General features: G+C 43.2%; 1 protein-coding gene across 11 annotated transcripts in view; it reads right to left on the bottom strand.

Annotated features, from left to right (window-relative positions):
• The window catches only part of TEAD1 (TEA domain transcription factor 1), a 273,879-nt gene that overhangs the window by 30,789 nt on the left and 226,338 nt on the right, over positions 1 to 16,752 (bottom strand). For all 11 annotated transcript variants that reach the window (XM_061440762.1, XM_061440760.1, XM_061440759.1 and 8 more), the window contains one exon: positions 11,039 to 11,212. In XM_061440762.1, the coding sequence (XP_061296746.1) occupies positions 11,039 to 11,212 (174 nt within the window). The remainder of the gene's footprint in view (positions 1 to 11,038; positions 11,213 to 16,752) is intronic.

Raw genomic sequence — 16,752 nt, forward strand, 5'->3', positions numbered from 1 at the left:
GAGTTAGTCTGAGTCCCTATCCATGCTTATCAAGTGAGCAGCACAAACACAGCAATGACTTTTTTCAAACAGAAAAAGTAGTAGTTTTTTCGATTTGTGAGTTTATAACAAGCCTTAGGTTTTAGGCATAACTGCTCAAACAGGTACAAAATTACCATCTTTCCCACAAAGATATGATTAGAGATGTCATAAAATTCTGTCTGGAAGCAAAAAAACAAAACAAACAAAAAAACAAGGCAATAATTAATCAACCATCTGAGGAATGAATTGGGGATCTATTTGTGGACAAGTCCTGGAAAACAGGAATGCCAAGCAGAGAAAGCAGACTGCACTAGACAGCCAGGAAGCGAAAAAGTGAAACGTCACATTTCCCCAAATCCTTCCCTAAATAATCCTCTCTCACGCTTGTTACTTCTGCAGCCGAAACACGTAAGTTATCAGGCAAGTCTGCGGCTTGGTTTCTCCTCCATTACCTCTCATTCAGCAAGCGTATCTGTTCACATCTGTGTTCCACTGTTTCATGTTTTTGAAATTGAAAAACAAAAAAAGCAATATTCTTCAAAGAATGATTCTTCCCATTTCATGGGTGAGAAAAATGAGATCTAACCAAGTTCTGCTGGATCCATACTGCAGGGAGGGCTGGACCAGGCGGTTAACTCTGCAAAACCGCAGGCCCCTGGAAAGCTAGTTTCAGATGCCTGAAGGACAGGAAGTGAGTATTAGGGTTGCAAGTGCAGAATGGAAGGGCGCAGCATTCGGCTGAGGACAACTCGTTTGTCACTAGACTCTGAAAGAAAAGGCCTGCAGGAAAAAAAAGGAAACAGATCAGCCCGAAGGCAGGGGCGCAGGTTGGGGTAGTGGGTCAGGAAAAGAGCAGGCTGCAGACGGCTCCCTTCCCACCCGTCTCTCCCTTCCCCCTGGAGGGCCTGGAAGGGCTGGGCAGAATTACTTGGTTGCAAAAAAATGAAGACATCAAGAGGACTGTCCCTGACAAGAGACAGTATAATAGGCACTGATGGATGCGAGGAGACGCTGGCATTTTCAAACCACCACTTTGAACCTCTCCTCTTCATCCTCTTCGAGCAATGATCAAAGGACCAAGATTTCAAATTGTGAAGCAATTTTTTCCAATGGCAGCATCTGGCTCCTTGGCAGGAGGCGCTGGGAGCCGGGCCCTGTCGTGGGCGTCCATCCAGGCCTGCCACATGGTGAGGGCTCGGCTGCGCTGGGCACCACGTGGGCTTTGCAGCTGCTCCCCAAGGCGCCAAAGGACAATCGCTCTGCCCTCCGCCATGAGCCATCAGGCAGAAATACTCCCAAAGCAGCCTGGGCAGGGGGGTCTTGAGGTTGACGACTGCTCCCCAACCCTCTTGCCTGACTCATTTGTAAGCATCTGCTCCCTGGCCACGACCCCTGAAGCCACCCCAAGTGGCTTCGGAGCTTGGGGTGCGGGAAGCTGGGATAAACGAGGGACCACCCCCCAGCAAGACTGGACTTGAGTTTGAGGGGAGTGAGAAAGCTGCCCAAAGGGAAGGGCGTCTTTGAGAGTATTCACTTTGCCTGGTGCCCTTGCCCGAGACACAGGACGGCAGCTGTAGCTCTCCGGCCACAGCTGTTTTAAATAAGAATAATAGGCATAAACTCAGCCTCTGCTCTCCAAGTTACTTCCCACTGATTATGGCATATATTTACATTTACAAAATAGAAGATTTTAAAAGACAACTGCCAAGAGCCCCTTCATAGTGCAGATTGGCACCCCATTCGAATTTCATCAACATTTAGTACTTCAAAGAACCTTAAAAGCTTGCTCTAATTACAATAGGTACTGTCTGAAAGACTGGCTGTTTGCATTGCAAATTCCTACGAATACTGGCATTCATTAAAAAAAAAAAATTCAATTAACATCACCCATGTAACTTCAGGTAACCACCACTGGTGACTTCACACAGTGGCTGGGATGAAAGAGCCAAGGTCTCAACCCCTAGGACAAAGCAGTGGCACAGGCCAGTTGCCTCCAATGGAGGCAGTTAATGAGTCCTGGGCGCCCAGCTGAGCTGGCCCTCCACCCAGCACATTCATCAGGTGTGCGAACACTGCCCAGAGACCACCCTTTCCAGAGCACAAAACAGGGCCTTTTTCTGGCCTGGAGTTTTTGTGCATGAAAAGTCTTACACAGAACAATGACAACAAATCAACTAATTAACAAATGCAGAACCGCCAAATAAAATATAGGCTGCCTAGTTAAATCTGATTTTTAGATAAACAACATACTTTTTCATAGGGATAGGGACATATCACTATGTCCCAAAGATGACATGGGACAGACACTGAAGAAGTATACACTGTTCACTGGAAATTCAAATCGAACTGGGTGGCTGGTATTTTAACTTGCTAAATCTGGTAACTCTTCCGACAATTCACCTTTACCAAAGAGAATAAGAAAAATCGGGACTTCTGCTCAAGTTTTCATTGCTGTAAGGAGACATATCCAAAATATTTTTTGAGTGGGAAAAAAATGAAGCTGCTGAATAACACATGGAGCATAGCACTTTTTTTAGTAAAAAACAAATGGAGTATGTACAATGTTTGTGGATGCATATAAGAAATTGAGAAAGACATAGGGCTTGTGGGAAGATCTCACTCTTCCTTCTAAAGTCTTTGGAACTGCTTGGAAAATTTAACAAGCTTCTCTTGCTTTTGTCATGTAGACATTAAATTAGAATGAGGGTGGATGGGAAGTTAAGGTGTACCCTGAATCTCTACTCTCACAGGGAAAGGGAGTTTCACATATCGCCAAGGGTCTATGAAGGCCCAAACGACTAAGATCCTTGAAGGGTTTATGACTATAACCAGATAATCAACTTATTCCCTGGAAAACTGGGTCTAGAAATAAGCAGACACATACCCTGATAGTGCCACTTCGGTTCTTTTCTTCTCAGGCTTTTCCCGGGGACGGCTGTAGCAGTGAAGTCAGCTGTGCCTGCATGAATGGGGTGGATGCTGGGCGGTGCAGGTGGACCACATGTGTCTGCTTCCCCCAGGCTTCTGGTTAGCAGCAGCTCTGCGGGGCACAGTGGCTTTGTATCTCAGCCTGTAACTGCGGCAGGGAGCAGAGTCAAACAGCCCCATGCAGCAAAGAATGGATGGATCCCTGACCTTGGCTTTGTTAGCAACCACTGAGCCAAATGGTCCAGGATGGGAAGCAGGAGAGGAAGAGCTGTCAGATGGATTCTTCCACGAGGTTAAAGGAACTCCCAATTTAGATTCCACCTAGATATCCTGAAGAGTTCCAGGTTAAAAAAAAGAAGTGTCCGTGGTGGGACTGAGGTGAAGGGCCTGCGGGAAAAGCACCGTCGGCTGCTGCTCCCACTTTCCAGGCTGTCCTGGTCTGCCTTCTGTTCTCAGGGGATTCAGACTCTTTTAAATAAAGTGACTGTCAGGCAGAGTATCGTTTCCACTCTCAACCTACACCATTGTCCTGGTTCTGTAAGGCCCGGCGGCCACAGGGACCCTCAGACAACTCTCATTAGGATTTCTGGTCTCTGCACAACCCATGCCCTGACCCAAACTCCTTCCCACTCTCCCTCCACTGATTAAATTTTCAAGAATCAGCTCAAATGCCACATTTCCTGAAGCCTTCCAGAAAGTTCTCAAGCAAAAAGAATTCCTCCTCTATGTATTCGCATTTCCACTACAGCCCCTACCCTACAGCGCTGTCATTTATCTGCTGTGTGTCTGCCATCCCACACCAGACCCTAAAGTCTGCCTCTTACTCATGTCTGCTCCCTCAGCTCTCTAGGAGCAAAGTAGAGATCAGTGAGTATTTGCCGAATGACTCACTGGTGATGTGTATATTCAACGCTAAAGCAAATGATTAAACTGTTTCTATAAGAACCCAAATTCCTGAGAGAGCCTGGAAAGATTTTGTGCGAATCCCTTAAGGTCTCCCTCCACCGGCTTTCAGTAAATTCCTTGAGAAAGATTAGTCAACAAACTGTCTAGGCTGACAATCAGAGCTGGCCCAGTGGCAGTTATAGGACCCCATGTACAGCAGTTCCTCTAGGTGTACGGGATGAAATCATTCTTCATCTAACAAATTAAAGAAAATAAACTATTGAGAATCTGCTACATACATTGCACTGCTGCATAAACAAATGTTACCGGATAGGATCCCTGCTCCCTGGGGAAGGCTGACAAAGAAGTTTAGGTCATGGGGCTGGGAAAACAGGAAGGAAGCAATAAAAGACTGCAGTCAATGCAGCAAGTGCTAACAAGCTCCAGATACCGTTCTCATGAAATCAAACCAAAATGGGTTGGATGTGCAAAGTTACTAACTACCATTCCCCCTCATCCCTCTATGTGAAATATCAGAACCTGCTAGCCAGAGATGATTTTTCAAAAAAAAAAAAAACCAGACCCTGGTGAAGACAATAAGAGAGTCACAGTCTACCAAAGATAATCTATTACGTATTAGTCCCAGGAGTACCTCTGAATATGGTGGTTTCTTGTTAATCTTCCTTCCACTACATCATTCCAGCATTTCCTATTGTTCATGTAATTTCAGAGTTTAACACCATTGTGAGATGAGATAGAAGTAGAACGAAATGAAAATCTTGAACTGAAAGACCCTTTTCTTACTGATAACAGTTTAAAACATGTGGGAAGCATATTATTCCATTTTGCTAACATCCTTTTCCATGAATAGCAACAGAGACATTTGGTCACAAATGAGAGACTCGAGTCTACAATTCTAGCCTAAATCACGCACAATCCAATTAGAAACAGGCTGGAACTCCAGAGGGGGTCCATTTGGCCAATTTACATGTGCACCCGATTTCTTATCCCTAAATAAAGTCCAGTTGTTTTATTTATAGTGCCTGTCATTTTGTCCAGCAAATGTGATTTTGTTCCTACCAAGATAAAAGCATCTTCTAAAGGCTGCCTTTTTTCCAGATAACTCCTTTCCATTTCTGTTTTATAATATCTTCTCACATCTACTCTGGCTAGTAAAACTAGTCTTGCTTTTTCTTCCTCCAGAAAAGTAGGTTAAGAAAGTTGAATGACTATGAGTATACTGTTAATTGTTTATACTGGATGATAATTCCAAAAATTAAAAAAAATAAAACATAAATAGCCATAGAGTAACTTGGAATATATCCTGATTTCTAACATGCCACTAATTGATTTGAGAGGAAAAAAAAGAAGCATTGTAATTAAATGTATATTAAGAATTTGTTTCTTTTACTAACAGGATACAGATCCATACAATCTCATTTTTCATACTATTTTCTTCTTTATTATTCCAAATAAAGTTTGAGAGTAAGTTTTCATTATTCTAATGATTCTTCTGAATAGTTTTTGACTGTAAGGTTTATAAGTAACATGTTAGTAATGTGTGGCTTTCTTAACCAATGTCACCAAGCTTGACACTTTTGAGCACTGTTAAGACAGAGTAGAACCTTGAGGCCCCTCCAAAAATATTACTTTCACTGCATTTTTTATTCCCTTAAGTAAACTACTACTACTTAAGTAAACTATTCTACTTAAGAAGGCTGAGCATTGAAGAACTGATGCTTTTGAACTGAGGTGTTGGAGAAGACTCTTGAGGGTCCCTTGGACTGCAAGGAGATTAAACCAGTTAATCCTAAAGGAAATCAATCCTGAATATTCATTGGGAGGACTGATGCTAAAGCTGAAGCTCCAATAGTTTGGCCACCTGATGTGAAAAGCTGACTCACTGGAAGAGATCCTGATGCTGGGAAAGACTGGAGGCAAGGGGAGAAGGACATGACAGAGGATGAGATGGTTGGATGGCATCACTGACTCAATGGACACAGGTTTGAGCCAACTCTGGGAGACAGTGAAGGACAGGGAGGCCTGGAGTGCTGCAGTCCATGGGGTCACAAGAGTTGGACACAACTGAGCGACTGAACAACAGCAGCAACAAAACTACTACATGGGGCTGGAATCAAACTTCTTTCGAAAGTGAGCTGAGAGTTATACTTGGGTTTCTGTCTTTTAGGATGTATGACTGAATCACACCCACCTCTTCCAGCTTTCGGGACTCTTTAATCAATTCCAAAGCAGCTGACATTTTATCTTAAATTAGCTGCATTGTCTGCCATTATCACTGGCAACCCATCTGCATGGATCTCAATTCTGAAACAAAGCACAGCTCTGTCCACTTGTGGGTGGACATCCTTTCTTAGAGCCCACAAAGCATCTGATCGTTATTTTAAAAGGAAAATAAGAAGTATGGTTTTCTGCCAGTGCAAAATGTTGGCCTCACTAACCACAAATCTGGTTCCATACTCCTCCTCAATCATAACAACAATTTCAATGCTGCATCAAACTATATTTTTTCTGAGACACTTTAATTGGGGATTCAAATTTAAGCTAAGAGTTTTTAGTTTAGTGTTAGTTGCTCAGTCGTGTCCAACTCTTTTCAATCCCATGGACTGTAGCCTGCCAGACTCATCTGTCCACGGGATTTCCCAGGCAAGAATACTGGAGTGGGTTGTTATTTCTTCTCCAGGGGATCTTAGTATAGTAGTATATACTACTAGTGCAAGTAATTCAACTAAGGTGACAAGGAGGTGGTGAGATGCTTTCTCACAAATCTGTGAGAAATTATTAATGACAACATATCCTCTTTACTGGGTGTATCATAATTTAACCTTATTAGACATCGATAATAAGCCTTTCAGTGTGTGTGTGTGTGTGTGTAGGTATATGTGAGTTTGTGTGTAAGAAACCAAGTTGCTTTTTGAAAGTAGTCAAGCAGTTAGTGAATATACCAGGCATAAGCACACACTTGGGTATTATTTAATTCCTGGGAGGTACATGTGATAATTCCCACTTTACACATAAAGAAACTGAGTCATGGATAGGCAGAGTGACTTCTATATCATGACACAGCTCATCAGTGCTGGATCTGCTGGACTCTGGAATCTGTGTCCTTTCCACTGTGTCTGTGCGTGGAAGCCAAGGGCACCTGAAGCGAAGCAGCATCATTGCTTTGTGAAGATCTGTCATTATGCGGCACTCAGGTGTCCGTTTACCTGGGCACCAACAGTCGTCTGCTGTTTCCAAGAAGTTCAGGTCGGACGCTACTGTGGCTCTGTTCATGTATATTCTGGAGCCTGAGTCCTGGGAAGACCAGTCAGTTTTCTGCTCTGAAGCCAGTGGAAGGACCACTGCACGGCAAAGAGTTGGGCCACAGCTTGGGCATCAAGTGCAGATAATCAGGTGGACTCAGTGTTTCACCCACAGCAAACTCCTGAGCTGCTCCAGCCTGACTGAGCCCAGGCTGGACATGGAGCGATTAAACATATGAACAAACTAAGTCATCCTGCTGGTGATAACCTGGAGACGCAGGTACTTTGAGAAAGAGGAAATAGGGAGAAGAAAGGAGATGTGTGGGTAGGACCTCTGTTGAGATGTACTGAATTTACATGAAAATGAAAATCGGTGAAGCAAACTGCTAATATGAAAGACATTTTAAAGGGAAGGTTAAGCCTGCTTAAGAGACACCCAATGGAAACGCTGACTAACATTCAAGCACAGAGAGTCAAAATGTAATTCACACTTTCTAAGTCTTTAGAGGAAGCCAATGAGATTTCAAATTGCAGCAGAGTGTAGACCTAATTCAAACTGCCTTTTCTCACTTATTCTAACATAGTTAGGACTGAATTTCTTCATAAAGGTTAAGTACTGCTAACAATTATACTGAAGGAGTGATGTCTTTCATCATACTCATAGGAGAGCTCAGTTGTAATTCTAATTCTGCAAATCTTAATTTAATAAACTGATATCTAATCTCATAGAAATTGTTTCTAAATCTGCACATCTCATACCTGCCACTACACTCTAAACATTTGCAAACCTAGACCTCGTTATTTGGGAATTAGTGACTGAAGGACCCCGTCACTGAAAGCATTTATTAAAATCATCCTCTGTGTAAAATGGAAAATTTTACAAGCAAAAATAAAAACTTTCTAATATCAATAGTTTCCATTCCTCTTTACAGTCAAACAACAAGCAAGTTATAAGAAGTCTTATTAACACTAAAAACCAACATTAATTTGACAGCACTGAAAATGGTTTATTTTTATCTTATCCTATATTTTCTGATTAATTTTAATTCATTTGGGTATAACAGCCTCTTTTATATCTTTCACCATAGTGGCTCTCAAACTCATCTCAGGGACCCCTTTTCCACTCTTAAGATTTATTGAGGGTCTCAAAGAGCTCTTGTTTTTGTAGGTTATAGCTATCGATATTTTCTATATCAGAAATGTAAACTGAGAAAGCTTTAAAATATTTAATACCTGCTTTAAAAATAATATAAGGTTATTTTATATTAACACACATCTTTTTTAAATTGGACATACCTATATTTTAAAAAACAAAAATTAGTGAGAAAGGTAGTAGTGATTTGCATTTTGCAATACTTAATGTATGGCTTAATGGAAAATACCTAGATTCTTATATCTGCTTCTAAATTCAATTTGTCATGATTTGCAGTTCAACTTTTGGTTGAAATACATGAAAAAAATCCAGCCTCACATAAACACATGGCTGGGAAAGGTAAGAATATTTTAATAGGCTCTTCAGATAACTGGCCATTTTTCTTTGACAGTAAATCAAAACTTCACAAGCAGTGGTTTCTAAAGGTTAGAAACCTGCAGCGTGGAGTCTGAATCCCTCAATGAACTTTTCATACTGTTACATTAAAAACCCATTAGTTTATCTTGCACAGTATAAAAAAAAAAATCACATTTTTTAATATGACTATGGATCCCATCAGAAAAGTTGTAAATGTTGGGAAGCCGTCAAGTTCACCAGAGTGAATACAAATTTTCCAAAATTCTTATTTTTATTTGAAAGTTCAAATTTTATCTTTGACAACAAATATCAGTTGTTTTCCTTGATGGAGCAGGCAGGTTCGTTGCATGCATTTTAGTGTGTACTCCGTCTAAGATGTAAAACTTTCATAAATGACACTCTTGGTTTGACTAATTCTTTTTTCTTAAACTGTGCATGCAACCCAGTCTGATCCCAGGCTTCAGCAGTTTTACTGTATAACACTGGAACCATCAGTATGAATATCAGCAGAATTCAAAAAGAAAATAACATATCAATGTCATAATAAAAGTAGTTTTGATCTTGTCGGCCCATTGATAGGCTACTGAGGAACCTCCTACGGGTCTGCAGGCCACACGTTGAAAACTGTAGTGTTACCATATAACTGGCCCCCAACCACCATTCAAGCCATTGGGTGGCAGTCACTAATTTAGGAAAAGGAAGTGACTGTTACTGCTTTTTCAGGGTGTCCATATGTATTACCAATCCTGAGAACATTAATTTAAGTAGAAGGCTACTTCCACAATCCAAATTCAATACGGAAGCATGACAAATGAAATCCAGTTACCACGCAAGGATTACAAAAACAAAACAAATTAAATTAAATATGTAAATTTCCTCCCAAGGAATTTCAAACATGAATTTTTCCTTAGTCTGTTTGTTCTGACATTTGTGGAGTTTTTTTTTTTTTTTTTTTTTTTCGGTGCCAGGCACTTGCTTAGCTTTGGAGATACGAAGAATGGCAGACAGACCCCGTGAGCAGGGTCCTGGGGGCACAAAGAAGCCAGTAAACAGAGCACAGGCACTTTTCAAATGGATCTGATTTCAAGCTCCAAGTCCCCACCTGTCCTTTGTAATCTCTGCATCTCTATTTTCTTAGCTGGATACGAGGCAAATTCCACTTAACCCTGGGAGGACTGGAGGAAAAGCACGTGATGCGTGAACCCAGCGCACAGCCCACAGCAGGCATTCAATCAGTGTAGCCACACAATGAGTAAGGAGCCTGGAGTCCAGAAAGGAGTGGGACACACATCCCAGTTAATTGTGACACAGCCTGGGAATTGAGGCACTACACAACGCGATGGGACTAAAAGAAAAATTAGTAGATTATTTACGTAAGGAAGGTGTGATAATCAAGAAGCCACCATCTCCAAAGGGGGGAAAGAAGGAAAACTGTACAAAGTCCATCCAGACACACGAAGGCCGGCTGAGGATGGACAGGAAGGAAACACCTGGAACCAGCTCTTGCAGGGCCTTTTAGGCCACACTGAGAAGCGCGAACATGTGAAGCCATTTTCTTTTTATTTTCGTCGAGACTGAGGAGTTGTAAATGCTCAAGGCTAGCAAGTTCTCTGGTCTAAGCCCCCAGGACACACCCCTGACCCCACAGCAGTCCTCTGGCTCAAGCTTGACCACTGGAGAAGAGACAGCAGAGATCTCCTCGGAGCCTAGGGGACAGTCCCAGCAGTTGGAGGAACATGCCTTTGGTGTCTGAATGCACAAATGAGGCACGCAATAGGCAGAGCCATTTCATATTCTCTCCGACCCTTAAAGTCTTGCAGCGTGTCTTTATCTTCGCCCAAGTCCCTTCTCTGCCTCGGGTCCTAGGCTCCCGTGGAATTTATAGGTCGCTTTGCTTACTGGGCTTCTCTGGTGGCTCAAACAATAAAGAGGCTGTCTGTAATGCGGGAAACCCAGGTTTGATCCCCGGTTCGGGAAGATTCCCCTGGAGAAGGAAATGGCAACCACTCCAGTATTCTTGGCCAGGAAATCTCATGGATGGAGGAGCCTGGCAGACTACAGTTCACGGGGTGGCAAAGAGTTTGACACAACTGAGCGACTTCACTTTGCTTACCGGAGTGAGAACCAACGGAGAGTCTAGTGCCCTGCGTCTGCCACTGTGAGCCCAGCCATCTGCGAGGTTTCTTTCATTGCACAACTGAGTTCTCAAGCCCAAGGGGCCACCTGTCTGTCTCGGCAGGGACGGCAATGTCGCCTGGGTCCTCCTGCGGCTGTGCCATGTGGCTTGCGTGTGTGAGTGAGCTAGTGTGTGATCCCCTGGCGACCGTGCAGACCAGTCGGTGGGAACCCCAACCACTGCAGCTCTGCCCTTGGGTGTAGGACGCGACCATTCAGACAAAAAAGACTGAAGTAACGGCAAGGTCTTACTCACCCAGAATTTTACGAGGAAGAAGGCATTTTGAGGGCCCTTTCCAAACAGTTCCTTTAAGCCACCTTTCTTTTCAGGAAATTTGTCATAAATCTGACGAATGTCCACTGACTCAAGCAACGGGTCACTGTAAGAATGGTTGGCGTGCCCGATGTGCACGAAGAGGTGTTTGTTGTACTGCAAGAAACCAACAGAAACATTCCCATTACAAACCCTTTGGTCAACCTGGGACACAACCATCTCGAGCTGCATAAGGAGTGGTGGTCTCGAAATCCTGGAGTTCCGCCTTGAACAGCCTCAGGTCTGTGCCTTTGAAAAGATGATGATATTAAGAAAAGTCATTACAGCTCAGGGTTAAAACGATCATTGTCTATTATTGACAAGGGCATATATTCTTCCCAAATGCCTAAAAAAGTCTTTTTGTAGATACAGTAGGAAATGACTTGTGACCCAATTACCAAACCTAGAAACAATTCCATTACCCAGTTTGACCTGATCAACTGAAGATGACAGTGACTGTTACTTACAGTGAAAGCCCAATAAGAAGTATGGGTGGTGCAGCTGATGCCATCGCCCAGAAAGCACTCGTCACTCCAGTGACACTTAGCAACAGCAAGAATGCAGTACTCGGAGCAACAGTACCCACTTACTTCTTCCAGCAGGAATAAGAGAGCTGAGTATCTTTCTCATGCGTCCCCTTAGTGACCAATCTAGCACTTCTGTATAAGGGCTGGTCAGTATGTGCATGTCAGTGCAAAGCTACAGTCATGGGTATAGATCATGGAGAGGACTCATGGTGCAAGGCTATAACGGGATCAATAAAAAAAGAACACCAGTTGCTCATCCACAAAAAGTGAAAGAAACAACTCAAAACCTCTCAGGTCATTTAACTAATAAATGAAAACCTTTTCTTCTCCTTGCTTTGGTATGCTGCTGCTACCCGTATAAGACAGGGTAAACTGGACCACAAACAACTGGCTCTCAACCAGGCTTCAGCAGAATCACCAAGGAACATTTAAAAATCATCAAAGCCAGGGTCCCACCCAGGATAAACTGGCATCTCTGAGACTGAGGCCAGGCATCATTTATTCTTAATACTCCCTTGATGAATTTCAATATGCAGCCAAGTTGGAAAACTACTGGCCTAGACCCTATACTCCAGATCCCCCATGCCTGCCTCTTCTACTGAATAGGCAGCCTAATCTGACACCAAAACATCTGGCGTGCAGAGGTTCCTGGGAGCTCAGAACATAATGGGGTTCATAAGAGAAACCCATGTCACCATTCTCCCAACAGTCTGCATTCACTTTTCGAGTTTACATTGGCATTTCTCCAACTAGAGTCCTTCTGAGTACTAACCCCATCAGTTCACCAGTACAGTTCAGTCGCTCAGTTGTGTCCAACTCTTTGCAACCCCATGGTCTGCAGCATGCCAGACTTCCCTGTAAATCACCATCTTTGGGAGCTTGCTCAAGCTCAAGTCCATCGAGTCAGTGATGCCATCCAACCATCTCATCCTCTGTCATTCCCTTCTCCTTTTGCCTTCAATCTTTCCCAGCATCAGGATCTTTTCTAAAGAGTCAGTTCTTTTTTTTTTTTTTTTAAAGAGTCAGTTCTTCAAATCAAGTGGCCAAAGTATTGGAGCTTCAGCATCAGTCCTTCCAATGAATATTCAGGATTCATTTGCTTTAGGATGGACTGGTTAGATCTCCTTGCAGTCCAAAGGACTCTCAAGAGTCTTCTCCAACACCACAGTTCAAAAGCATCAATTCTTCGGCACTCAATTTTCTTTATAGTCCAACTCTCACATCCATACATGACTACTGGAAAAACCATAGCTTTGACTATACAGACCTTTTTCGGCAAAGTAATGTCTCTACTTTTTAATATGCTGTCTAGGTTGGTCATAGCTTTTCTTCCAAGGAGGAAGCATCTTTTAATTTCACGGCTGCAGTCACCATCTACAGTGATTTTGGAGCCCAAGAAAATAAAGTCTGTCACTGTTTCCATTGTTTCTCCATCTATTTGCCATGAAGTGATGGAACCAGATGCCACGATCTTAGTTTTCTGAATGTTGAGTTTGAAGCCAGCCTTTTTCACTCTCCTCTTTCACTTTCATCAAGAGGCTCTTTAGTTCCTTTTCACTTTCTGCCATAAGAGTGGTGTCATCTGCGTATATGAAGTTATTGATATTTCTCCCGGCAATCTTGATTCCAGCTTGTGCTTCATCTAGCCCGGCAGTTTGCATGATGTACTCTGCATATAAGTTAAATAAGCAGGGTGACAATATACAGCCTTGACGTACTCCTTTCACGATTTGGAACCAGTTTGGTGTTCCATGTCCAGTTCTAACTGTTGCTTCTTGACCTGCATAACAGATTTCTCAGAAGGCAGGTCAGGTGGTCTGGTATTCCCATCTCTTTAAGAATTTTCCACAGTTTGTTGTGATCTACACAGTCAAAGGCTTTGGCGTAATCAATAAAGCAGAAGTAAATGTTTTTCTGGAATTCTCTTGCTTTTTTAATGATCCAACGGATGTTGGCAATTTGATCTCTGGTCCCTCTGCCTTTTCTAAATCCAGCTTGAACATCTGGAAGTTCACAGTTCACGTACTGTTGAAAGCAGCAGAAAGCAATATAGAGAAAGGAAGTTTCCCCAGCCAGGTCTTGGTTTTGTGGGAAAGGAGCATGTGGAAACCACTATTGCCTCTGTAGCCAGATACCCTCCCCACCACCCCATCTTTCCACTGGAAGGCAGGCAACATTGTCACAGAACATGACTGTTGACTTATCCTGGGGCCATAAGGAGGTCATTTCTCTAGGAGTTTTGTGATGGGTTGGCCCACAAAATCAAAATACCCTCTTAACTCAAAATGATTACATAAATTATTCAGGTGAATGCATTCTTTTAAAATAATGAAATCATTGTAGGCTATGACTTTTCCTCTGTGAACATTTTTAGCTAAATAGATAGCAACTTTTTCATTTGTGATTTTCCAAATAATTTGATGGTGTGGGTGTTGATTTTCTGTAAGGTTTACGAAAGCTGTTTCAGGGGAATTTCAAATATTTTCCAGCCGTTGAGATTTTGTTTGTTCCTATAAGATCCTAATGATGACCTTTGCCAATGTCCTTCAAAGGACAGGGCATGAACTGGTGGTATTTTTTGACCTACCAGCTTGGAAAATTTTTAGCATTACTTTGCTAGTGTGTGAGATGAGTGATGGTAGGTCAAAATATTTTGACCTACCGGCCTGGAGAATTCTTAGCATTACTTTGCTAGTGTGTGAGATGAGTACAATCGTGCGGTAGTTTGAACATTCTTTGGCATTGCCCTTCTTTGGGATTGGAATGAAAACCAACCTTTTCCAGTCCTGTGGCCACAACTGAGTTTTCCAAATTTGCTGGCACAGGGTGCAGCACTTTCACAGCATCATCTTTTAGGATTTGAAATAGCTCAACTGGAATTCCATCACCGCCACTAGCTTTGTTCATAGTGATGCTCCTTTCCTAAGGCCCACTTGACTTTGCATTCCAGGATGTCTGGCTCTAGGTGAGTGATCACACCATTGTGTTTATCTGGGTCATGAAGAGCTCTTTTGCATGGTTCTTCTGTGTATTCTTGCCATCTCTTTTTAATATCTTCTGCTTCTGTTTGGTCCATACCATTTCTGTCCTTTATTATGCCTATCTTTGCATGAAATGTTCCCTTGGTATCTCTAATTTTCTTGAAGAGATCTCTAGTCTTTCCCATTTTATTGTTTTCTTCTATTTCTTTGCAGTGATCACTGAGGAAGGCTTTCTTATTCCCATAGGGAATATTCTTATATTCTCATAGGGAATGAGAAGTCCCAAATAAAAGAAGGCTGCTCCAAGCTTCTTTTGTACAAAAGAAGTGTACACGCTGTACAAGCAGTCTGTGTGCTGGCTAAGAGACAAGTTTGGGCTCAGTCTGCTCTAGCCCAAAAGACTGTGTTATTACCAATCAGCCATGACACTGGGTAAGTCTCCCAGCCTCTACATGGGGACAGTGATGGCGTCTCCTCCCAAGGGTGCTGCATATTAAGGCTTACTGGAGCACCTCCATTCAACAAAGAGCAGACACTCAGTAAATGTTAGCTACTATTATTTCTCATAAAATCTCTGCTTTGAGGTTCACAGTGAATGTAACAGGTTAAAAGCACTATGGTAGAGAAACACTGTTCAACTTTCTACAGCCTTAAGTTTTCCAAACTTGTTTGGTCACAAAACTCTATAAATGTATCTTGAAGAAGTGCTGGTTTATACCCATGACCTGCCACCCACACTGTGGATCTGTGGCCATAGTACCGAAGAGCGGGAGGGCCAATACCCCATCTGATGCCAGCTGTCCCCAACCACTGCATGTACAGGAAGTGCGGCCAGGACCTGGCATCTTCTGATCAACATCAGAGCGTCACCTTTACCAAGGCTTCCTAACTCCTAAAAGGTGTCAGGTGACACGAGAAAGAAGAACTTAGAGCTCTGACAAGGACCCTGCCTCTATCGCAGCTGGATTTCAGGATGCACTGAGTCCTGGACACAGACATGCAAGAACAGAGTATGCTGTGCTCGAGGGGAACTTTTGAAACAAAGTAGGAGCCACTGTCATGTTAGGGAGGTAAGGTTACGGGGAGAGGTGAAGTGCCTCTCTCTGATCTTTTAAAAATTTTCTCAAATGTTATCATATCATCTTTTCAATTATAAGCAAACCAAAGCCCACAGAAACATCTGGGGCACCGATGCTGAGGCACTTCCAGCCTCATTTAGAGGGTATAAGCAGAGTAAACAAGACGGCGGGGCGGGGATCACAGACACTGGTGGAAGGTCCCCAGAGATGAGGAGGGGCGGGCTCGTGTCTGCCCCTCCGCTGGTCCTCTGTTACTCACCAGCACAGGCGCAGAGGCAAAGGCGTTGCTCCTCCATTATCCAAACTGGCTGGCTGGCTGGCTGTCACCCAACCCTTATTGCTCACCTCTGACTGCAGCAAGTTCTGAGCCCTGCTGGACTCTGAGAGGCACCGCTTCTGCCACTTGTTGTGGTGTCTACAGGCACCGAGTTTATAGGAAAGAATGGAATACAGACAGAGCCTTGGGGACATCCATGAATCGAATCTGAGTCTCTGCTAAGCACACCTCACTCCCTGCTCTTCCACCTCGCCAGCCTCCATGGGCCAGGGCAGACCTGGGGTGAAGTATGACTCTTAGAACACAGGGACCACAGCCTGGACCTCCAGGGGTCAGAGATCAGGAAAGTGAATGGAAGGTAAAATTTACCATTCTTCAGTGGGCCCACTCCAGTATTCCTGCCTGGAAAATTTCATGGCAGGCTATAGTCCATGAGGTCACCAAGAGTCAGCCACGATTGAGCAACTGAGTATATTGCTCAGTATATCAAGGAAGTATATCTGAAAATCAACATGCTGAGTGCAAAAGCACTCTAGAACCAGATAAGAACCTGAAATCTCAGTTTTCTCCTGTGTACAATGGGGATCTGTGACTGTCATATTGAACAGGGTGGAAGATGAAAGGAAATGATGCACAGAGGGGGTTCTGGCATACAAGAAGCGTTCAATAAATCGTAGCTGCTAAGACTACTGTTGTGGCGGTTTATTATGTGAGATTAACTAGATCCTGGGGTAGAAGCAAAAGAACTTTCCTGCCTTAGCTATCCCTCCTGCCTAGCAAAGAAAAAAGGAAA

This window comes from Bos javanicus, chromosome 15 (genome assembly GCF_032452875.1).
Source record: "Bos javanicus breed banteng chromosome 15, ARS-OSU_banteng_1.0, whole genome shotgun sequence".
Lineage (NCBI taxonomy): Eukaryota > Metazoa > Chordata > Mammalia > Artiodactyla > Bovidae > Bos > Bos javanicus.